Source organism: Mesoplodon bidens (genome assembly GCF_964165515.1).
Source record: "Mesoplodon bidens genome assembly, chromosome: 3".
NCBI lineage: Eukaryota > Metazoa > Chordata > Mammalia > Artiodactyla > Ziphiidae > Mesoplodon > Mesoplodon bidens.
The window spans coordinates 92,026,274-92,050,539 of NC_138178.1; the positions used below are offsets into that span (position 1 = coordinate 92,026,274).

Below are 24,266 nucleotides of genomic sequence, written 5' to 3' on the forward strand. Positions count from 1 at the left end.
TAGGAGTCTCTGCAAAACTTAAGAAGAATTCAGACCCTCTTTCCCAAAGACATGAGTAATATAGGCCGTCTGTTCTGGCATTTGAACTACATACATAGAGCCTACTCTTCCACCTTGTCTGACTTGGTCTCCTGACTTTGCTTTGCAGACAGCAGTGGCCCTTCCAGCACTGTGTCCAGTGCTGGTCCTTCCTCCCCTACTGCAGTGGATGGTAACTGCCATTTTGGCTTCAGTGATCACCCCTCCCTAAATTCACATGTGACTGAAGAACATGAAGGCCTTGGGCTGCTCCAGGAGACCATTGGGAATGGAGCACAAGAGCTCCCCATAGAAGGGGAGCAAGAGCCTTTTGAACGAAACCAGTCCCCACAGGAACCACCTGTGGAAACCAGCCAGCCATGCCAGAAGGTTGCTGAGGAGGTCAGCCAGCTATGCCAGAACATCCCTGAAGAGGTCAGCCAGCCATGCCAGGAAGTCCCTGACATCAGCCAGCCATGCAAGGAGAACCGTGATGATGTTAACCAGACATGCCAGGAGGTCCCTCAGATCAGCCAACCATGCCAGAATGCCAGCCAACTGTACCAGAAAGTCTCTGAGGAAGCTTGCGAGCTTTGCCAGGAGAACTCTGAGGAGGCCAACCATCCACGCCAGGGGGTCCCTGTGGAGGTTGGCAGGCAGGTCCCTGGGTTCCCTGTAGGGGTTGATGGCCTGGCCCAGGAAATCCTCGTGGAAGTCGGCAAACCAGCCCAAGGGATCCCTGAGGAGCTCAGCCAGTCATGCCAGGAATTCTCTGGGGACATTGGCAGGCTGGCCCAAGAGGCTTCTGCAATCATTTTGTTGTCTCAGGACATCCCAGAGGTTGATAAACCATCCCAAGAGTTCCCTGGGGAGGGTGATATGCATGTCCAGGAGGTCCCAGAGGACGGGAATCAGCAGCAGTCCTATGTGGTCCCTGAGTTGATTGACCAGCTGTCTGGAGAGGATGTTCCTCAAGTCCAGTATCCATCTAGCAATGCAAACCTTCAGAGCCAGTCTCTAGCCCGTGACCAGAACTCACCCCTTCCGCCAGCAACATGTGATTAATCATTTTCTCATTAGTGGTGTCACACTATACCAGACATTTGAGCTAGCACATTTTTCTATTGGCTAACTCACCCGCCAGCATTAAGGCCTTGGATCTCACCAGAGGTGTCTGAGGAAGCAGTCCTCTTGGCATGAAGCATACCTGTGCCAGAGCTGGGCTTGGGGAGGAGCCAACTTCATGTTAAACCAGCTGTTGACTTCTCACCCAGCCATTAGACTTGAATACAATTTCCTTCAAGAGGTAAATGGGTCTATCATTACCTAACTTTCTCTGATCATCCCAGGAAATCCCAGATTGGTAAAGGAACTGCCACTTAACTGCTGAAGACAACACCTGGGGGTAGCAAGTGCAAAAGGGGACTCCAAGGTCTCTACTTTTCCGGAAAATATTCACAACTTTTCAAGGTACCCTTAGACCATATGCGCATTCAGGGGACTCTTGTCTTTGTTAGTATCCTCAGGTGGGCCCAGGATGGCTGTCTGAAATGTCTGGGAAAAAAGAGTTCCTTTCCCAAACAAATATCCATCATGGCCACAAATTTTTAGATTGGGCTTATGGATGTTTCCATATCCCCAGGTGCCCTCTCTGCCCTAGTCCTGTTCCTCTGGGCAATCGCTCTAGGGAAAAATAGGTATTAGATTGCTGTGAAAATTTCAGAGTAACTACTTAAAATGCTATGGGGGTTCTTGGCCAATCTGTAAAGCTGGGCCTCCTTTTGTTGTGGGACTATATGGCTTAGGAGATACTGTAGTAGAGAAAAATCAGGTTCTATTTTAAGCAATCAGCAGAGATCAGTATTGTACAGACATGAGCAAAGATTATATATATATTTCTGTAGTCGAGCCAGGGACAGACTGGCCAAAGACCAAATACTCCAGGGTCCCCATAGGATTTGTCCTCATATCATTGTGTCTTTAAGGCCAGGTGTGATTATGAAGCTTTTCCCAAAGATATGGGGATGGGGATGGGGATGAGTAGGAGGGGTAATGTGGTCATTGGAGTTGGGGGCCGGAACATTATGAGTGCTCAATAAATATAATGAGAATAGTCAACCATAATAATGGTGGTGATGATGTCCTTGTGAATTCAAGAATGAATGACTGGGGACTTCCCTGGCGGCACAGTGGTTAAGACTCTGTGCTCTCAATGCAGGGGGCCGGGGTTAAACCCCTGGTCAAGGAACTAGATCCCACATGCATGCTGCAACTAAGAGTTCGCATGCCACAACTAAGGAGGCTGCTGGCCGCAGCTAAGGGGCACCCGTGACACAACTAAGGAGCCTGCGAGCCACAACTAAGACCTGGCACAACCAAATAAATAATTAAAAAAAAAAAGAATGAATGACTGTGACTGAATTAATCTGAACCAGTCAAAAGCCATTATAGTTGAGCAGGAATGGACCTTAAAAATATGGAGATTAAACATCCCAGGAGGTCCCTATGGCAATCAGCCTACAATCCCAAAATTTCTTAAATAAGTAGTGTTACCGGGAAGAGAGGTTCTCTGTGAAGCACCAAAGGGTACAGTGCCTTCCCACCAGATCATTGAAATCACCCTCTTAATTTTTAACTCTCATGCTTGGGAGTGTCAGGAGTTGATATAAACGGGGTGTGCTTTCTTTACCCCCTTGATGTCTGTACACTGGGAAAGCCTAGAACACTAGGGGGGCTGGAATATCCCCCTCCGCATGTATTCACATTCACAACTTGGCCTTTCCTGACATACCCAGGACTATAACGGGTTTCACTGCAGAGGAAAATCCAACATTTTATAATACTTCATGGAAATCCTGACTGCACAGGTGAAAGCCGTTTACAACCTCAATAGGCTCTGGATCTCTTAGGGCCCCTCAATTCCTTACCTCTTTGGTGTTCTTCTATGCAAGGTATCTGATGCTGGTTATTCGGTCCTTAGCTCTTGACCCCATGGTATGCAGATCCCCTTCCCAGGAGGCCCCCTGCCTTTCTTTCCTCCCCCCAAACCAAATGTATATCCCCACCCTCAGTTCCTATTACCCATACTTGGGCATTCTCACCTATTTTCAGAAATTATGCTGGCTTCCCATAACTTTTTCTCCCTTCACCCGCCCTATATTCTCTGGCTTCCCTGGGTCCTGGAACTGCTTCCAGTCATCAAAGGCATCAAGATAAATGACCATGCTGGTAGAAGCAGAGAGTTAGAAGTCAGGGCCCAGCAACTAAGCAACGTGTGGAGTCAGAAAAAGCCTAAGCAGCACTACAGCGTCTGTAATGAACTTGATTTATTGTTAGAGTTGGAGGTGGCTCCGTTACAGCAGCTGGGAACTGTAGCAGGGACGTTTGGGGGTGAGCAGAGCACAGCAGCACGAGAGGGTGGGAGCTGGGAAGAACACAGGTGGTCTCGTTTTGATTTCCACACAGTCATTTGGAGAGCTGAGCCCTGAAGAGCGTCTGGATTTCTCAGTCCCACAGTAGTCTGGCAGGGCTGCTTATTGGCTTGCTTGGGGTGAGGTCCTCTCCTGGGGTGGTATTTTCGGCCTGTTTTCATCTCACTCAGTAGGAGTTAAGACCTAGCTCAGCTTCCTCTCCCTCTTTCCTTACTCCCTCTCATTTTCCCCAAGTCCTCTGGCATGGCCTCCACCTCCCCGATCCTCGGTCCAAGGGTTTGGGGCTGGAAAAGCAGCCAGCGTTCCCATTTCAGCTGCAGGATGGTATAGTGGAATGTTGGGGGAGTCACACATTGCTGGGGTGTCAAATGTTAGGATGTCAGGCAGTGGCTTTTTAACCCATTACACACCAGGCCACAGCAGGTGACCACATGCAGATAAGCCAAGCAGGTATGAGAAGGGATCAGGAGAGTTGGAATGGGTGGGTGAAAACTTCATAAGGTCAGGGGAGCTTGGAAGAAGTCTGCGATTGGGGCTGGGCTCTCCTTGCTCCTTTGTGCTGCCCAGTAGGCCTGGTCTGGGCACAGCTCTGGGATGTGAATGGTATGAAGCAGGGGCCGGGAGGATAAGCTCCTTTCTTCTCTCACCAATCTGTTGGTCAAAAGAGCTTCAAGTTTTGGATTGAAACATTCAGGTACGGAGGGAAGCAGTGGGACAGTGTAGCAGCAGCGTACCCCCAGACCCCTGCTGGGACCCAGACTCTGGTGGGGAAGGGAATGGGAGATGGAGGAAAGGATGCAGCTCTGGCAACCTCACTGACAGTATCCTGCCCCCAGGTCACATAAATTACTATTGGAAATCCTTCCTTGGGATGCTAAATACATAGATTAAGATAAAGAGGTCCTTGGGGTTGGGGATATGATCTCCCTCCATGAGGGAGGAGGTTGCTCTCTGAGATCCATCCTCACTCCCCACCCAACACCAGCATTAGGCAGTGCTAAGAGAGGGTGTCACTCCAGGGTTCTCAGGCATCAGATGACCTTGTATCCTAATTTTTCACCCTCCCCCTAGCCTAATCCTGTTACCTTTGGTTTTGAGACTCCTTTCAGGCATGGATGAAGGGGAGGGACAACCCCTCCCATTTAGCCCAGCCTAAGTTCCCACGAGACATCCTGTCCCCCTCGCCCCCCTCAACTCCCATGTCCCTCAACCCCAAAGGACTCAGCAGTAGCCATTCTCTAAGGGGGGTGTGGGAGCAGGTCCTTGGGGAAGGGAGAGTGGTTCTTTCAGAACTCAATCTTGCAGGCAGGGAAGGACTCATCCTGCATGACCACGGTGCTGCTGCTCGCCAGGACCAGAACGTTCAGTTGTTGCTGCTGCTCATGAGTCTGCTGGTACCACTCACGAGTCACCTCCGTGTCGTGAGTAGGGATCAGAGTTACCTAGGTGGGAGACAAGACATGCCTGAGGTGAGGATGTGAAGTCGGGGGATGGGGCACCTGATGGTCCAGGATGTAGTCCCACTCCCGTAGAAAGAGCTCAGTCCTTTTATTTTATTATGTTTTATTTACTTTTTTGGCCACGCTGCGTGACATGCAGGATGTCAGTTCCCCGACCAGGGATCAAATCTGTGCCCCCTGCAGTGTAAGCACAGAGTCTTAACCACTGGACCGCCAGGGAAGTGCCCCTCAGTCCTTTTATAAATAGAGACTGTGTTCCACTGCTGCCTCTGAGTAAAGTTTGACCAGGCTACCTCCTTGGTGCTTCTTGCCACTCACCTGAAGATTCTCCCCCCACTGGGCCTTGCCCTCCAGCAGGGCGTCCAGCACAGCCCGGCTCGGCTCGCCATTGGCAGGGTCATTCCCACTGACCACATAGTAGGATGCACGCACTCGTCGGAAGAAGTCAAGGTCAGCAGTCTTGCCACTGCAATGATTCGGGATATAGGCGAGATCCACATATACAGGGGGGCCAGAGCTGCCCTTGGAACCCAAGGCCGCTGTAGAGACAACACAGGACTCATTGTAGAGGGAAAGTAGAACTCTTTTGGCAACCTTCTTCTTCCCTCCCACCCTCCCTCTCTTCCACTGGAGCCCTTGACCAGCCACACCCAGCCCCAAACCACAATCTCTCCCACTTTCCATGTTATACTTACTTGGTCCTGCCTTGAGTCCATTGACCAGGCCTTTAGACATGGGGCTGTGTCCATCCTTTTCCTCTGCTGGGGTGACCTGGCTTGGAGTGCTACGTGGTCGGGGTGGCACCCGGGATGCTCGATCTGCAGTCCCTTTACCAGGGGTGGGTGAGCGTTTTCCCCGAAGATCCAGACGCTGGGCAGGAGACGCTGGCTTGGCCCTGCCTGTGGCCCTGCGGCCGACTCTCCCGTGTGTCTTCTCCTTCTCCCGTAGCCTCTCTACCCTTCCAGACTCTGAGCTGAGCCCCTCGGGGTCAGCCATGCACACGTCAGGGCGGGGAGGGGATGGGCGAGGGTCTGGCTGGGGGATAGGGGGTGGGTCATGGCCAGGCCTGGGATGGTGAGTCCCACTAAACCCACCAGCTTTGTCCACAGGCAGGAAGTCCCCATCTTCATCTGAGTCGAGGGCTGCCTCAGCTGTGATGGATGGACACTCCTCAGTTTCTGGTGGAACGTCAGAATCTGACTGCGAGGAGCCCGAGTCGCTGACTGACGTCGGGGGTGTCTCATCTGCCACGGGGCAGGGGCCCCCTGTGGCCCCTGCAGCGCCCACCCGACGCCGCCCCCCTCTCCCTACCAGCCGAGCTTCCTCAGTTAAGAGGTCACTGTGATCCGTGGATTGAGGCAGAGGTGGGTTCAGGAAGGATGGAGAGAGTTCCCCACGATGGGGCCGGGGCTCAGCAGCACATCCCTGGGGCCCCGTCTCCATCTCAGGGGAGACACTTCTAGGTTGGTCTCCAGAGGCCCCCCCAGGGCACAGTGGCTGCTCAGGGGAGAGCAGTGTGTCAGGCCTGGAGCTCCTCTCGGCGCCCTCAGGCCAGGCCCCACGTTCCCAGGCGGGGCAGGCCTCAGCCTTTCCTTTCTCAGCCTCAGCTGGGGCAGGGCCTGGGGGCTTGGGGCTGGTTTCAGTTGGGCCATTGGTGGCACGACCCGTGGAGGGGCCCTGTAAGGGGCTTGGCTTCTTGGTGGCTGCCCCTGAGCATTCCAGGCGGCAGGGCAGGGTGCCCTCATCCATGTCTCCAGGCAGGCTTGGAGCCAGAGCTGGGGCCAAGTCCAGTGAAGCCGGAGGTGCTGGGCTCAGAGAAGTGAGGTCCCAGAGGCCGTGGGCAGCTGGTTCCATTCCTGGGACCAGCTCTACAGAGCCTTGTTCTGCAGCCTCCAGGCCGGGAGGGAAGCGCTCGGCCACACTCGAAATCACAGGTGTGGTGGCCTCAGAAGAGGAGCCTTCAGATAGGGCTGGTGAGGCAGGTCGCGGCAGACTGGAGAGAGGGGCCCCAGGAGAGCTGGGTGATGGGAGCTGGGGCAGTGAAGAGTCCAGGCTGGGGGCCTTGGTTACTTCTAGGTACTCATCATGCCGGGCTCTGGTGGGGGGCCCTGGAGCCAGAGCCAAAGCTCGGTCACCAGAGAAGGCAAGGGACCCACAGGGTGCTGAGCGGGGTTCTGCTGGAGAGGGCAGCTGTGGAGGAGCTGGCTGCAATGAGGAGAAGCCAAAGGCTGATGCAGGGAAGTCCAGGCTGGGTCGGGCAGGACCCAGGTGTGAGTCTGAGGAAGGGCTGGTATGTGCCTCACTTTCAGGCCACAGGGTGGAGGGGCCTGCAGGCATGGGTTGCGGGGGACTTGGGGACTGGGCCTCTTTCTCAGGCTGCTCCCGAGCCCCCTTCTCCAGCTCCAAGTCACTCGTGCTGTCACCCCAGTGACCACGGCCTGGTTCCTTGGGGGATGGGGTTCTCCTATCTGGGCTACGGCTCAGGATGTTACCATTAAGTGGGGGGCTTGGGCCTTTGCTCTGGGGGATAGGAGCACGGGGGGGTATTGCAGGTGGGGTGAGGCTGGGATCCACGCTTGGCTCTGGCTCAGGCTCCTGCTTGGGAGGTATGGTGGGTCCCGCCAGAGCTGCATAGCTGAAGGTTGGAGTGTCGAATTGGAGGCGATGGGGTGAGACAGGAGACGAAAGCTCCTTCTCTGCAGATGTGCTTCGGCCAGCAGCCTCCTCCTTGGTTGAGATGTGTGGGGGCCAATCCCCAGCTGCTCCAAGTGGAGGCTCTCTAGTGGGGCATGCAGGGCCCAGCCCAGTGAGCATCATCTGCTCATAGATGTCTGCATACTGGAAGCTTCGCTCATCAGGATAGGGTGTGGGCTCTCTCTGCTCTGGCTCGGTCTGCTCGGGCTCTTTAGAGGCATGGCTCTCGCTGGCTTCTGGGACCTTTGACCCGCGGGGACTGCTGTCAGGAACCCCCACCCCACCTTCTGCTTCCCTTTCCCCTTCAGCCTTGCGGTAGTCCTTCCCTAGGGGGGAGTACGGCCCACCTTCCAACTCAGCTGCCCCCTCCTGCACTGCAGCCACCACACTGTCATACTCGGCTGTGTCCCAAGAGAAGGGCGCAGGAGTGAGTGGCTGTGGGGCAGGTGTTGGGGGAGCTGGAGCTGGGGAGAGGGGTGCAGGGGGCAGGGGTCTGTCCTTGGGCACCCATGGTGGGATGTCAGCCAGCCATGAGGGGGTGGTGGGCTCATTCCTCATGGGTGGCATGGGCTTAGGATCTGGGATAGGGCTCTCTTGTCGTGTGGCCGGCGGAACCCTCTGTCCAACCATCTCAGGTGGGGAGGCCGGAGGAGAGATGATCTCAAAAGGGGAGCGAGTCAGCTTGTCCTCTTCCTCTGGTGGCAGCCCAACTGGTGACTCAGCAAGCCAGCGCTCCACCTCCAGCTCCTTCTGTGGTGAGGGCTCCTGGAAGCCCTTGAAGTCTGAGGCCCAGGGACTCTTGGGTGTATGCTCCAAGGGGGGAACTTCCTGCTCATCATCCGGCCCCTCATCGAGGAAAGTGCTCTCCCGCTCTTCTGTGAACCGTGGCCGGGCCCCCGGGCCACCCAGCTCATGAGGGAACCAGACCTTCCGCTCACAGCTCAGCTCCCTCCAGTATGTGTCCTGTTCCAGGACTGCATCCTCTCTGCCCCTCCAGTACCTGTCCTCCTGCTCAGGAGATGTGTCCTCCCATGTCCGGGCAGGCTCCTTCTGTTCTCCAGCTGGCTCTCCTCTGGCTGGAGATGCTTCTTGCCACTCCTGGACCACGTCCTGCTCCTTCCAGTACTTCTCGTCCTGCTCCCGGGCCTTGTACTCCTGCACTGGGCTCTCTTCCAGCCCCAGAGCTTTGGTCTTCTCCAGCAGAGCTTCTTCCTTCTGTCCCACAGCCTTGACTTTTTCTGGAGATTTTTCCTCTAGGATCTTCTCCTTTAGTGTCATGGTTTCATCCTCCTGCACAGGACTCTCCTGCTCCTGAGTTTTGTCCTTCTCTTCCAGAATCTTGTCTTTTTGTTCAACAGCCTTAATGTTTTGTTCCAGAGCTTCACCCTTCTGTTCTAGGGCCAAGTATTTTTGTTCTAAAGCCTGGTCCTCCTTTTCCAAGGCCTTGTCCTTCTGTTCCGGGGCCTTGTCCTGCTCAGGGGCTTCATCTTTCAGTTCTAAGGCCTTGCCCTTCAGTTCAGGGACCTTGTCCTCTGGAACCTTGTCTTTATGTTCAGAGTCTCTGACTTTTTGTTCTAAGATTTCATCTTTCTCTCCTGGGACCTTGTCCTCCTGTTCCAAGGTCTTGTCTTTTGGTTCTAAGTCTCTGTCTTTAGGTTCTTTTGGTTCTAAGTCTCTGTCTTTAGGTTCTTTTGGTTCTAAGTCTCTGTCTTTAGGTTCTAAGTCTTTGTCTTTTCCTTCCAGGGCCTTGTCCTTTTGTTCCAGGGCTGTGTCCCTATGTTCTAAGTCTCTGCCTTTTTGTTCCAAAGCCTTATCCTGCTGTTCCACAGCCTTGTCCTTTTCTTCCAGAACCTCATCTTTCCAATAGATGGCTGTATCCTTCTGCTCTGTGACAGTATCCTTCTGCTCCAGACTTTTGTCCTTTTGCTGTAGGACTTCATCCTTTGGCTCAGGTCCCTTCTCCTTCTGCTCTGGGGGTCTGTCTTTCAACTCTGGAACTTTAGCTTCCCACTCCATGGCAATATCCTCCATGGCAGGGCTTGGCAAGGACTCAGGACTCTTGGTGAGGGAGCTATCAGGTGTCAGAATGTGTTCACCAGGGCTTGTGATCATTCCAGGTGAGTGCTTCCCATCTCCCAACAGTGTAGAGTGAGAGAAGTAGCTGGCAGGTAATTTTCCGTCAGGGCTCTCATCTGTGATGTCTGCCTGTGCAGCATATCCACTGGTCCCATCTGTGGGAGGTGACACTGTGGCTGCACGGGCTTCTGGAATAGACACAGGGGCTAGGTGGTGAGAGGTGTCCTCAGTCTGCATCAGAGGCCCTTTTTCTTCCTTTCCAAGGGTTAGTTCCCCAAACTGGAGGGTGCCAAGGCTTTCTGGAGACAGCTGCTTAGAAGAGATATCCAGAGAGGTCTCCTTGCTGGGACTCTCTTCTGAGAGAGAAAGCGACCGGGTGTCTTCTGGAGATACCTGTGGCCAAAGGTCTTTGTGTAGGTGCTGCTCTGTCAGGCCACAGGGAGACCTAGGGATGGCTTCTTGGTTGGCAATGTCTGGGGAGACCACGCTGAGGACAGAGGGGGACTCCACCTCTTCAGGGGAGAGGCCTCGGTCAGGAAACCGGAGCACCTCATCTTTCTGAGGTTCACCAGGTTCTTGGTGTGATGTTCTCAAATCTCTGGGAAGGACTTCTGTTTCCAGAATCGGCCCTGTGGGCTCTCCCGCCTCCACAGTCTCAAAGACTATTGCTTTGTCCTCTTCTGGCAGCAGTTGGACGGTACGGCCTGCATGTCCTCCAACAATGCTGATGGGTGCTTCCTGGGCCTGGGGGCTCCTGGGAGGAGGCAGCTGTCCCTCCTCCTCCGGTGTGCCCTCTTCAGGCCCTGGCTTGACTGTCCCTTCTGCAGCATCTTCCTTGCCCACACCTGGTGTACGCTTAGTATCTCCCCAGGAGTCTGCTTCCTGAAAGTCTTGGGGCTCAGACTTTTCTTCCACTGGGGACTGATGAAAGGGCGTGTGGGTGGCACTGGGTGGGCCAGATGGTGGGGGAGAGGCCATCTTCACTGTGCTGTCATCTGGGCTGAGGCAGCGCTCCTCCGCTTCTCCAACGGCTGGTTCCCCTGGATGTAGGGTGTGCCCAGGGGCAGCAAACATCAGGGGCTCATACTGACCGTGAAGTTTCTCGGACATCTGTACATTTGCGGTCTCCTCCTCTTCCTCTTCCTCTTTCTCTTCCACGGCTCTCTCTCCAGACAAGCCTCTCCGTACAATCTCTCCTCTCTTCTCTGACTCCCCAGTCACGGAGAACTCCTCACAGGGTGGTGATTTGAAACCTTTGTCTTCTTCCAGTGAGGAGGTGGGTGAGATGGTACCAGCTGATGGCACATAGTCCAGGCCCTGAGTGGCTTCCGTGTGGGAGGAGGGGATGCTTGTGACCGTGTCAAGCAGCAGGGAGCTCTTGCCTGTCTCCTCTGTCTGGGGAGCTGTGAGTGAAGCCACGGACTGGTCCTCAGCCACAGATGTGGCAAAGGAAGAAAGCTTGTCACACTCAGTGATTGAGGTGGCCGAGGACACATGCTCCTCTTCAGCCAGAGGGGCAGCCACCATGTTGGGGGGGTAGGTGAGTTCCGACTCTGGCGCTCCATAGCCTTTGCTGGGGGTGGTGGGAACAGCATTGTCTGCAGGCTGGCTAGCCTCAAAGGGGCCAGGACCTTCAGGCCCAGGGAGGTCATAGGTACCTGTAGGAAATCTAGGTGGAGCTGCGCGCTCCTCGGGCTCATCATGGATCTCCTCATCTGAGATAGTCTGCTCGGTCTCTGAGTAGCCAGGGATTGTCTCGTCCTGGATGTAAGAGACGTGCTCAGTGGCTCCTGCAGGGGTGGCCAGGCTACTTAGGAATGACGAGGTCTCCTTCTCAGGGGCCTTGCCTTGGAGTCCTAGTTCCTGGCCCCCGAGAGCCTCCCTGCCCCTTGGCGTGACCTGCAAGGCTTCTTGCGTATGTTTTTGGTAAAAACCCTCAGCCTTTGTCTCTTCCTCTTCCTCCTCGTCTGAAGGGTGCAGCTCTTCCATTTCCTCTAACTCGGCCTTCTCTATCACATCCTCCTTTACCTCAGGTTCACTTTCCTCTCTGGCTTCTGTTCTGTCGGGGAGCCCCTCTGATTCCTTTGCCTTCTTTTCCTCCCAGGGGGCTCTCTCTTTCTCTGTTTCAGCCCCAGAGTCTGGCCCTCTGTCCTTGCTGCCTTGTTCCTCTGGGATGTCTGGGACAGCCTCTTTCTCCTTTATCACAGGCTCTTCTGGTTCCAGCCCTGGGACGGAGGGTGGTGCCCCCAGGGCTGCTGTGCTTGGGAGTCCCTCCTCTGCAGTGTCTGGGGGGAGTGGTTTCTCTCCTAGTCCTGTGTCCCTTTGTTCAGCCAGCAACCCTGTCTCCTCACGCTTCAACTCCTCGAAGTCCTGTGTGAGATCCTCTGGTGAAGACAAGGCCAGCTCTCTTGTTGGGAATGGTGCAGTCCCCTTTTGGGCTGGGGGTGTCCGGGGCTCAGAGGACAGCTCCTTCTCCCCACGGGCAGCCCGGCTCTTCTCCATCTTGACTCTGCCGGGGGCCTTGGCTTTGTAGAGGGTCTTACGTACCTCAGGGGTAAAGGGCTTCAGGTCTGGCTTGGAAATCTTTTTGATCTCAGGTTTGATATCTTTCCTCTTCTCCTCCTTCTTGGCATCCTTCTTTTCCTCCTTCCTTCCTTCATCCTTCTTGAGCTCCTTCCTCTCCTTCTTGATCTCTTTCTTCTCTTTGTCTTTTTTCTCTTCCAGCTTTGATATCTTTTCTTTCAGGTGCTTCTTCCCCACCTTGTCTTTGATCAGCTTTCGCTTCTCGGCCTTCAGTGCCTCACTCGACTCTGTCCTCACCCTCTCAGGCTTGGCAGGCTTCTCTGGGGGCTTCTCAGATGACTCCTTTACCTTCTTCTCTGTCTTGGCTAACTCCTTGGCCAGTTCTGAGCGGGCCTCCTTGGCTCCCTCTTCGGCCACCTCCTCCCGTTTGGCCAGCTTGCCCACTGCTGTCTTGGTTGTGGCCTTGAGGCTCTCCTTGCTATCAGCCCGCTGTTTGATTTTGCTGGGTTTGAGGTTGGCAGGCACAGCCCCAGTGGCCAGCTCCTTCTGCGTGGCCACGGGGTAGCGCAGGAAGTCCAGGTGTCGAAGCTTTTCCAGGCCCTCCAAGATCTTGTTCTGGGGAGCATTCCCTGGAAAAAGCACGCGCACAATCTTCTCAGTGGGGTTGGCTGGTAGCCAGACCACCAGAGCAGTGATGGAGGTCAGGTAGGGCACCGAGATCTCAGCCTCCTTCCCATTAGCCAGCACAATGCCTGTCTTAGCTTTACTGTTGCCTGCCCACTTTTGCATGAGGAACTGCATCTCCTTGCTATCCTTGACAGGGTTGAGGACGTACATGTCCAGGCGACCCACACCCATCTTGTGGAAGAGGGTCAGTGGCTCGATGGTGTTGCTGACCACACGGTAGAGCGGCTCGGCCTGGATGCCTAGGCGGTTTAAGTGCTGCAGAGTGAGGCAGGCCTCCTCAATGCTGCGCTTGGCCTTCCGCGAGGCATCAGGCAGCCGCAGCTTATCGGGCACGTTGAAGAAGACGACTCCAAGCTCGGGGGAGATGAGGTTCTTCACCCAGTCACTGTAGCTGCTAGAGCCCTGGGACTGCTCCTCCTCCAGTTCTGCCACTTTGCGCTGCAGGAGTCCGTTGATGCCTGGCAGGTTGTCTGCCCCGATGTGTGTGAGCAGCACGGAGTCAATGCGGTCCAGGTGCCGCACCAGCTTCCAGAAGCAGGACTTGCGATCAGAGCCACCATCCACCAGGATGTTGAAACCATTAACGGCAAAGAGGGCAGAGTCCCCGCGGCCGCCAGGGAAGATGTAGCAGCATGGCTTGGAGAGCTTGAGGAAGCCCCCTGAGGTGGGGGGCTCCAGCAGGTCAAAGGGGGATGGCACATCCACGGTCTCAGAGACATACTCGGAGAACTCAGCCACGCCATCCATGGTGGGCAGCATGGGCTCAGGGTTTAGCCGGAGGTGCAGGGTCTCTTGGGAACTGGATAGTCCCAGGTGGCTCCAATCACCCTCCCCTAAGCAGGACACAGTGAGGAAAGCCTGGATCCCAGGGTCTCTATTGCTGAGCAATTGGGCAATCTAGATGAAGGGGAGATAGAAGGCTGATCAGGTCATTGGGGTTATCGCAACCCAACTCAGACTCAATCTGCTAATCTCCATCTCTCTCTGAGGTGATCTCCTACCATTCTGCCAGCATCCCTGGTGGTCAAGGAATGTGGGATTTTCCCTTCCTTGGATCCCTCCCCGCAGCTCTAGTCCTACCCCATGTTCTGTTCCTCCTAGACACTCAGACATAGAACTTACCTCTGGGTTGTGAAGGACCTGGGCAAAGTTTTGATAGGAGTAGGTGCCACTCTGTAGGATGAGGTCTCCCCCAGGCTCTAAACTTTGCCCACTCAAGATCAGTAGTTTGTGAGCTGATGGGCTGCTAAGGAAGTGGTGAACCTAGAGTGGAAGGAGAGGATTGGTCACAGAGAGAGGAAGCCCAGGGAAGGGCACAGAATGTTCCTGGTCCCCCTCAGTTCTGCAAGGACACGCTCCCCACTGGTAGCCCCACAGCACCTCCAGGATGGGGCTGGGATTGTGAGGCAGCTTAGATGGCAGAGAGAGGATGGCTCAAAGCCAGGTCTGGGAATTCCTGGCCTTACAGCAGTAGCTCTGGCAAGGGTGGGTCACGGCACTTTTGGCAGGCCCTCGTGGCAAAGCACAGGCCCTGGCCTTACCTCGGAGCTGATGCTGTCGGCACTGGGGTTTACCAGGACGATGGTCTCTAGGATCTCACTCTGGTGGCAGAGGGTCCTCTGGCCTGAGGGAGAGATGCAGGAATTTGTACTGAAGGAAGTGGGTATAGACTAAAATGGAGAGGCATTGTGTAGGGCAGGAGAGGAAGGAATGCGCTGTCAGAAAATGGGGCTTAGGGGAAAGAAGCCTGCTTATCCTGAGATCCTGCCACTCTGGCTACTGCTGAGTAAGGTCTAGGGACTGGCTCCTGCAGCCCTTCCCTTTCAGGGTTTCCTCCTCCCCTCTCCCACAATGGCTGTCTTCTCCCTCCCTTCATCTGCCACCCCCTCTGCCTGGAAGTCCCGCCTCAGGCTGCCCTGGAGACAAGAACCTTTTGTCCCTGTCGGTCCCTCTCTCGAGCACTAAGCTCCTGGTGCTGCCTGGGGATGGGGTGGGGGCTCAGCTGAAGGGAGGGCCTCTCGGAGGATGATCCTCACTCGGCCCTGTCCTCACTAGCTTGCCTCTGCCCTGGGCTTTCTTGCCAGAGTGCCTGGAAATAAGGAGATGGGCGCTTCTGTGCAGTGAGTACAGACTCCTCACCCTCCTTTCAAACCCCCATCCAAGGCCAGAAGTCCCATTCCAAAAGACTCAGAGAAATCTAAGCTATCTAAACCCTTGGGCGTTGGTTACAATGCAGAGGAGAAATAGGACCTCTTGTTCTGTGCTCTGGTTCCTCAGAGGCCGAGCCTGCACTCACAAACATGCACACAATCATACTGTTTCCACCACCAAAGGTTTCACAGCTCCCCCTCCCACCTCACCTTCATGTCCCCAGGCTCCAGAAAGACCTGGTTCACTCCCCACAACCCATCCCTTTCAAACAGTTTCTCCTCTCATCCTTGCACCTCTCCTGTGGGCCTTCTGTCATGGAGAGGGGAGTCTGGGATTCACAAACAAGAAACAGATAAGCCAGGAGAGGTTCAGAGTGTTCCCCAGGCTATGGAGGAACATAATACACCGTCAAATCCCCTCTCTCTACTTCCCTTATCCAGGCTCACATGAAACACCAAGCAATGCAGCAAAGAAAAAAAGTGCCAGGTTAGGAGATCCTGAAGAAGGATGCTGCCATCCCGTTCCTGCCCTTACCAACTGCAGCACACGGTGGAGTTACCTTACAAACATGGAGTTGAACAGATGGTCTGGGGAGTGGGCTGTGTGGAGGATATTGGTGGGAGGACACATAACCTGTCCCCCAGACCCTCTTCTGTGACCCAGTGCTCTCTCCTCTTTCTGGGGCTCAGGCAAGAGGACCCTGGGGCCAGGGCCTTTGTTAAGTGGAAGAGCGATGGTGCCAGGATCGGGCCTATCTGGCAGCACTGGGCTGCAGTTGCAGCTGCGGGGGGAAATGAACTAGGGATGGTGTCAGAAGACCAAGCCCCGCACAGGGTAGGTGGGGCCCATGAGGAGTTCAAGCGTTCTCTTCTATTAACTTGGGAGTTGAGGGACACTTTGAGGTCAGTTCAGAGGATGAGAAGCACCTCAGAGACACGCACGGGCAGGGCTTGGGCAGGTGATGGATGAGGGATACACCATGGTTCGGGGAGCAGCCGGCCCTAGGCTAGCTCTAAGCAGTTTAGCTTAGAAGGGCAGTTCCTCTCCCCCCACACCCACCCACCACACACACCACGAACACACAAGGTCACACATTTGAACTAGGACGGCCAGAAAGAGAAAGATCTGGGGTACGGATGGATTTGCTTTCTATCTACTACCTACCTTCCCCAGTCTACTACCATTCCCTGCAGTCCCCTAGACTGGCTTATAACCACTAGACTTCTCTGATCCCAGTACTTGCCTTGGCGCAAGACCCTACCCCTCACCCATGTGCTCTCCGGTTGTGACTGGCAATTACATGGTTTATACCTTGTGCTCCTCCTTTTCAGGCCTGGGGGAAAGCCCTGTTTCTCTCTTCTACACCGCCCCCCCCACCCCGCCCCAACCCGCAATCCCACTGAAGGCAATTGACTTGTCTTCCCTCCTTCTTCGGAGAGGACACCTGGTGCGGCAGGGGCCCGTCCCTTTGCCAGAGATGGAGCTGGGGGGTGGGCTGCGGGTGCTGAGGCTGAGCGGGCGGGAGGGCAGGTGTCTCCGCAGGGAGGCGGCCGTGGAGGGGGGGCGCCCGGGCAGCTGCAGTCTGCCGCAGTGTGTGAGCGAGTGTGAGTGTGCGCGCTGAGCTCAGGCTCCAGCTCCGCCCCCACCCCCCCCACCAGCATGACAAGTCATTTTCTTGGCTGCCTCTACACGGGGGGCGGGGAGGGGGGGACGCAGAGAGGGAGAAGGAACTGGCTTCTCTGTTCAGAGCCCCCATCTTGGGAAGGGAAGCAGAGATGAGGTGGCGGGGGCCGTGACTGGGAACCTGTGGGGTTGACAGGACGGGGAATGCGGGGCAGCTGCTGGGGAGGGAGTGCGCTCAATCTCCGGAGCGGCTTCTCCATCCCCGGAGGGAGCCAGAAAGGGGGGCTCGCGGCCCAAGTTTCAAGCTCTTCGCAGCGAACGGGTGTGGGGAGTACGCTGCAAATAGGCTGGTCTGTGAGGAGGCGCATGCCACGTCTTAATGACCCTTTCCTTCCTTCTTTTCCATAGTGTCCCCACCTTCCCATACTTGGCAAAAACTCGCAGTCCCGTTCACCCCCCAGCATAGGGGCAGCTGAGCAATCTAGCAGCTGACACCCAGAGACCCTCCCATCAGGTGCCTTCCCATAACATCCGCCCTTCCCTCAGATGCTTCTGCCCCTACCAAAGACAGAGCCCCCAAACGCCACCAGAGCCCCAGGCCTCGGGGCAGAGCCAGTGACACCACCCTCTGCGGCTGCCCCTAGGCGGCTGGCTCCCAGCTCAGCTCAGCCCAGATCAGCCCGCGAGGTGGCCTGTCACGGTCCCGGCCCCATTGGCCTCCGCCTGGTTCTGGGTCCAGGCTGGCCCCACAGCCAGTTCATCTCCTCTCTCTGTTCCCCCACCCTGCCCACCCCCGCTGGGCTAGTTCCAGACACACCAGATGAGGTATCAACTCCCTTCCCATTACACGCATCCCACCTCCCTATCACAGCATCCCCCGTGCCCCATGCCAAGCCCTTTGGTTCGGTTCGGTTCTTACCCCGGGGTGTGGGAGAGAGACCCTCATCGAGGCTGTGGCTCCGGCCTCAGCCGGCAGCTTCGGGGAAGAGTCTGCGGCACTAGGGGTGGGAGTGGGGGTTGGGGGGCGCTTGATGGTGAGGGCGGCGCCGGGGCGGGGAAGAGGGGCTGGTCCATGACGAGGCACTGGAGACTTAACTGTTTCTTTGCCTTCACAATGTCAGTGATCTGGTGCTTCTGCTTGGCTGGGAGCTGAGGAGTTGTCTAGCAGCTCAGAGCCAGGGTGGTCTCCAATGGCCCACAGGGCCCTTCTCCCCCAACCCCGCTTAGTTAAGAAATATTCTTTTAGCATCAGCCAAAAGACCAAAGCCCTGTGCTACACACTGGGGGGACGTAGGAGGTATGGGCTGCTTTGGGCCCTCCCCCTTCTCTCCGGAACCATCTGCCGCCTCTCCCCTCAGACTCAGGGAGTGACCTTCAATCCCTGGAGGAGCAGGAGACAAAGAGGCTGGGGGCCTGAAAGCATGGGGTAGGAGTGAGGGGGGACTACTTGAGAAGGCTGGGGACAACTGAAGGGAGGGAGTTGCGCTGAGCTCTGCTGGCTTCTGAGCCACAGCTGTAGAAATGGGGTGGGAGTGCAGAAATAAGTCTCATTTTAGGTTGGAGGGTAGTTTGAAATTCTGGAGTGGACACATGGTCCTTAGTTCATCTCTAGCCCATCGTGGGTGGGGCACAGGGGCCCTAAGACCGCATACAATTCTGTGCCGATGCAGCACAGCACAGCAACCACACAGGCACTGATACTTGGTATTCTTGGTCATTGGGTATGAAGAGGCATTTTCTGAAGATTCAGCGCACTTTCTGCCTTTCAGTGAAATAGTTAAAGGGATGAAGGAAGATCACCAGGGCCCCAAGCGTACAAGATTTTCTTACTCTAGGCCAAATATTAAATGTCACAGAAAGTACTCTTTGGACTAAAAAGATATTGTAATGACTTTGTAGGGTGTTGGGTCCCTGTCCTCCTTGTCTCTGCACTTTGCTATTTCTCTTTGATGTCTCCATTTTATAGGATCTTAATCCTTCTAATATTGGCCCTGTTTCCCTTAGTCTCTACCCCTGTCTCAGATTTGGTGGCACGTGCTCTAGGACTCAAAGAGAGGACCTGGAGAGCTCCAGCACTCTTCCCTTCCATCATCCCTCCCCAGTCCTGGCCGATTCCTATTGCCTTCCTCACAATGACATCCACCCACTCTTAGCGCAGCACCAGCCCCACCCTTGCCCCTGGTTGCCAAGAGCAGCTTTTGAAGGTCAGAGAAGCCAAAATAGTCTCTGCTCTCAGCATCCCCATCCCCCCTAAACTGCCACCAGAGGAGAGGAGGAGCTGAGTCACTAGTGCAAGGGGGGGAGGGGGACTCCAGAGGAGGAGGAATCCTTGCAGAGATCCGGGGATGCAAAGCAGCAACATGGCAACAGCCCCACTTGGATAGAGGAGGCCAGCTACAGAGATACACAACACAAACCAGGCTGAGTTCCGAACATCACAAAGGGGAAACACCTCCTTTCTGCAACTTCATAGTTCTTATTTCCTCCCACCTCAAACCTTCCATCTCCTCCCTGCTTTCTGGACCTTTCTGGAGTGTGCAAAGAGGGAAACTTGAGTAGACATGTAGCTTGAGAACAAAATAACATTTCTCAGCCCAACGCAGAGCCCACCCTTATTCTCAGCTGTTACCCCCAAGAGCCACACCCTGGGCAAGGTTCCAACTCACAGTGGAGTTTTCCTTCAGCCCTCACCCTCTGAACAGCCACCCACCACAACCACACCTCCACCCGCTGTGTTCCTTGGCTCTGCTGCAATGAAATGGTGAGATGCCAAAGATGAGAGGGAGGCCTGAGCTCGGACACAAAGCGAGATCGCAAGTCCTGGATTTGAGACCCCTCTCTACCATTTTACTAATCATGCTTTTCAACAAGCCACTTAAGCCCTCTGAAAGCTTGCTTCCTGAATTATAAAATGAGTGTAATATTAGTACCATCCTCCAATAATGCTATGAGGAGTGAATGACATGAAAGATGAAAAAGTCCTTCATTCCTAGAATCCTAAAAACCTGCAATGCACAAATACCACTGGAAGTCTGTCTCCCTTTTGTGGAAGATTTATGAGAGGTCACCTAGGTGATCAGGGAAATCCTAAACCAGAATCTCAACTCTAGAGTAACTTAGCTCCCAGGTAAACCCAGGTGCCTGGGAGGTGCCTGCAGGAAGGGACTTAAAATACTCTTCATGTCCCTCCTTTCCCATTTCTGACAGCAATGCAAAACCCAGTTCTAGGGGCCAATGAGCTGTTGTATTAATTCAGAATAGTCTTCATGTTTGCAGAAGTAAAGGAACTAACAGTTCCTGAGTGAGTGCATCAGTGGTGATGCAGAGTCAGACAGAAGGCTTCCAAACTGGTCCTTCAGCCTGTGTTTTTTTAGTCCTAGAATATCCATCATGAATTATAAATTATGAAGCCCTCTCCCTTTCTTATATGTGCCCAATAGTAGAAGTAGTATTAGAGTGTTATTTAAGCTCAGTTTCCCACTGTTCTAATTGTTTCTGGGTTTGTTTTAAAATGCTTAGAAGCTCCAGATTTTTTTGCAGGAGTTAGAAAGGAAGGCTCCAAGTCACCACTGGAGACAAAAGTGGTGCAAATTCACCTCGGAAAGCCTTTACCACATTTGACCACTAGAAGGAGCTGGGCCACTGACGCTCCATCAAAGGGTCCCCTCCTATTCTGTGTGTGTGCGTGCGTGCGTGTGTGTAGGGGGTAGTGGCAGGAATGATTACACTCTCCCTATCATAGCAAGATAAATTTTTGTCCTCCTTTTCAATATTTTGGCCAAGGGCTTGAGGATAGGTGAGAGGGATGGTGGCCCAGCCTACGGGGTGGGCAGAAAGGATTAAATCATAAGGTACTAGCATATTCCATTGAGCCCATCCCAGCAGCCTGGTTCCCTCTGCCTCCCTACTATTGTAGGCTGAAGGGAGGGGAAGTGTCTGCAGCTGCTCTGGGCTGTTGTTTGTGGGGACAGCTGAAAGAGGAGCCAGCAGGGGTGGGGCTGTGGCTGTCTTGGGCCTTGTGGGGTTTTCCAGGAAATTCTCCACTATTCTCCAGGGACATACACAGGCCACCATGAAAACGTCCAAACCTAAAAAAACTCAAAAGTAAGCCCTGATCTTGGGTATAATGGCCCTAAGCCCCTTGAGGACACCATGGTAAAACTCTCTGCTTGAAAAGATCTAGTAGGTGCTTGTATATCAGTGCTTGTTTCTGAGAGGTCCCTGAGAGTAACTATGCATCTCCCTGTAAGTGTTTTCCTAAGCATCCCCAAATCTTAATCTGAAGAATGGCTAGGTGTTTTGGTTTAAGTTCTGTTCATTCTTACATCATTCCAGAAGGCATCCTACTCTTACATCCGTGTCCAAAAGGACAAGGTTGGAGAATTCAGTGTGAATTAGGAACATCAGCAGACACTCCCCAAACTTCAGTTCAGTCATTAATTTCATGCTGCCTTCCCTTTATCCAGCCTTGCACCAAAGCTCCTAGGATTAATAAAGTGGTAAAACTGTTGATTTTAAAATTATAAGAGCTAATGGAGGAAGCCATGAATTGAGTAATACTAAACAGAAGGCGGTCTCAAAACAGTGACTGGTTCCCTTCATAGGAAGCCAGTCACATCAAGAAGATGCCAGCCTCACATTTAAAAAATGCTGCACATATTCCTAAGATAATGGAGCATTAGTCATATTAACCAAGTCTTCTCTCTCCAGGAGCAGCAGAGGAGTAGGTGATCACGGAAATGACCAACCACGTGGCAATTAGCAGGAGGAGCAGGAAAAGAAGGGAAGTGACTATCTATTATGCTGGATAATTGAGAATTATCTGTATAAGATACGAATTCAGTCATTTGATGGCAGTGACTGTCGAGTTGGGTGGATTTATATTCCGTAAAGACACTGGTGTATGAATTGGTTTGTCAACATTTACCAATAACATGAGCAGATGCCCAGCACTTTTATAATGGGGTGTAGGGCTTTCTGCAGTCTCCCCACAGATATTGTCATGGAATAATAACTCCTAAAATATTATTTTCTCAAATTCCTGACCATTTCTGCCACACAGCAGAATGGGAAGCTGCATCCTGTGAACTTTGATCTCAGTGCCAAACCTCAAAGTATGACTAGTTCTTGCAGCAGTAAATCCAGGAAACCCTGCTTCCGCTCTGGATTTCATGGTGCTCATCAGCCTTTGGTACAAGGTTTCTGCTCCGCTCTGGACATCTGTTGACTGAGCCAAAGGAGGAGCCAGAAACCCTGAAAGCTGGAGGATAGGCTGTGCAGCCTGAGGGAAAGTCCTAAGCAAGGATCTGGGAAGGTGAGTGGGAGGTTCAAGGGTCTCTGCAAAGCGAAGCAAGGAGGCCAGGGCATACAGAAAGGGGAACAAACAAACAAAAAAAGGAATTTTTACTTGGGAGATGACTGATCACTCAAGAGGTACCACATTCCCTTACTGCACGTCAGTGGCTGTCCATAAACCACCCTCTTCTCAAGTAGAAATTACGTTCTCCAGGCTTCCTCCACCATCATACCATCTGTCTGCGAAGTGTACTGGGTATATGGGGATAGTTAAGGAGCTTTACAACTTTCCCCTCAGGAGTCCCTCCCTCCTCCCTGACCCAAACTTCCCACAAGGCCAGTTCTGCCAGGGAGAGTGGACTTCTGCTCTTCTGTGACCAGCCCTCACCCAAAGGACTGAGACAAATGACACTGGTCCTAACCTTTGACCTCTGAGGAGAAGTGAGCTAGGTGCCGGGTAATGAAGAGTCTCAGTTGTTGGTTCAAGTCAATGGATGATAAATCAATGTTCCAGGAGAGAATCCCTGTGAGAGAAAAAGAAACAAAGAGGGACCTAGATAAGGTCAAGAGGGATTGGACTTGTGGGAGCATTTCCAAGCTCACAGAAGGGGTAAGGAGAGGGAGGGGATAAGGACGGCTGCCATGATCAGCCTCACTGATGTCTTTAAGAAATGTGGCTAGTGCCTATGTCTAGCTCCCATCCTGTGCCTTTCTTGGGCTTTGCTGAGCCAGAGGGCGAAGTGCAGAGTTTAGGCTAAATTTGGTCATTAACGAGTTTGTATGTAGGAATTTTCTTGCGCAGTTGCCCAATTGTGATAGAAGTGACACCCAAGGGCCCATTCCCAGATACTAGGGACTGCCTTCCCCATACAGGTAAGTAGGATTCTACACTCTCCTTCTGTGGCCCCCTCCTTGCCTCCACTGCCCCGCGGCATGCTTCCACCCGCAGGTGGCTCCGCAGCACTGCGCCACAGGCAGTGGAGGACTGAGGAGCTTGTGGCCACGAAGGTCACTCTCTCAGGTTGGCCGCTGGCACTGGGATATTTGAGATTTGTCTGCGGCGTTCAAAACGCACCCTGTTCCTGTTCAGACACCCTAAAGAAGAAACTAAGGTAGGGACATGGACTCTCCAGGGGATGGTGACGACTTTCAGGACCTCTGGCCCAAGACACTGCGGGAGAGAGGGGTGTAACCAGAGGGCCCCCCACCCAGGCATTGCCCAGCCCCCCACCTCCCCCACGCTCCCCCCTGCCTCAGGGAGATTGCGAACGCCCTGGGTTGTGCGGGAAGGATGGAGATGTGAGATGTTGGCAGCTTGGGAGGATATGAACGCGTGACACAGAAGATGCAGGTGACAGGGGCTGATGATTCAGATTAACAGGGTGCGCAGATCTCAGGAAGTGCACGCTAGGGATGGAGGATGCACATGGCAGAGAAGCACGGGATGGAGGATGTCCCGAGCGCAGCCAGGACAGCAAGCTCACCTTGCTCAAGGTGGGCCCGAACGGCCCTCAGCTGATTCTCTGTACCGATATCACCGATCACGATGAGCAAAGAGTGTTTCCGCAGGTCCCAGTGTGCCGCCGCCACCGCGGCTCCGGCCTCGCACAGCGGCTCCGCGGGGTTCTGAGCCAGCAGAGAGCCGGGGCTTCGGAGCCCTAGCCCGGGACTTGTCTCCATGGCAACGTCGAAAGGCCGCCAGGGCCCAGCCTCGGTCTCCATGGAAACTCCGTTGGAGTGCTAGGCCGGCAGCATCCGCTGCAGGGAGAGTGCGCGCGGTTCTTAAAGGCCGGCGGCAGGAGTCGCTCATTGGCTGCTGCCTGTCAGGGGGTGGGCCGTTGGCGCCGCAGGGGCCGGGCTGGGGCCGCGTGCTCCGGCTCTGCGGTTTCGCTGTGCCTAGGGGGGCGGGGGCGTGGCTGTCCCCTTTCGCCCCCACTCGTTTTCCAGAGGGAGCTCCCACTCCGACTTGAGTAGGGAAGGGGGCTCTGAGGGCCGGGTGGAGGGGCGAGTCTATTGCCTCGGCGCCAGAAGAAGCTTCTAGTTAGGATATTTCCCGGAGAAGTGCTGTCTGGCAATTCCGCAGCCTCGCCCGAACTGAGGGGAGCCATCTTGGCCCTCTCTGACTCTGAGTTTGTTTGGGTGCATCGTTCTTTGTCGGTATGTCTGTATTATCATTGGAGCTTTTTTTTTTTTTTTTTCCTTCTGTCACGGCCTGCCAGGGTCCTACATTGCATCCTCGGTGTTTCTGTCCTCATTGCCTCAGGCCCTGGGTGTGCTCTGGAAGGCTGTGCAGTATTGGAGGGACAGA

The 24,266-nt window shown here is 54.3% G+C and overlaps 2 protein-coding genes across 15 annotated transcripts in view; one reads left to right on the plus strand and one right to left on the minus strand.

Moving 5' to 3' along the window:
- PPIP5K1 (diphosphoinositol pentakisphosphate kinase 1) overlaps positions 1-2,426 on the plus strand; it is a 50,147-nt gene extending 47,721 nt beyond the window's left edge. For all 13 annotated transcript variants that reach the window (XM_081226834.1, XM_081226828.1, XM_081226836.1 and 10 more), the window contains one exon: positions 149-2,426. In XM_081226834.1, coding sequence (XP_081082960.1) covers positions 149-1,083 — 935 coding nt within the window. In that variant the 3' untranslated portion in view covers positions 1,084-2,426. The remainder of the gene's footprint in view (positions 1-148) is intronic.
- A 431-nt stretch (positions 2,427-2,857) lies between these two features.
- On the minus strand, positions 2,858-23,680 carry MAP1A (microtubule associated protein 1A; the record flags this gene model as incomplete). Of its 2 annotated transcripts, XM_081226827.1 has the most annotated exons (7): positions 2,858-4,891; positions 5,228-5,448; positions 5,605-13,786; positions 14,012-14,152; positions 14,431-14,513; positions 22,381-22,482; positions 23,443-23,680. In XM_081226827.1, the coding sequence occupies 7 exons, from the start codon at positions 23,678-23,680 to the stop codon at positions 4,736-4,738; spliced, it is 9,123 nt and encodes a 3,040-aa protein (XP_081082953.1). In that variant the 3' UTR covers positions 2,858-4,735. The 2 variants fall into 2 exon arrangements, with proteins under 2 accessions (XP_081082953.1, XP_081082952.1); XM_081226826.1 differs by lacking the exons at positions 22,381-22,482; positions 23,443-23,680 and adding an exon at positions 17,583-17,593.
- Positions 23,681-24,266: the final 586 nt, after the last annotated feature.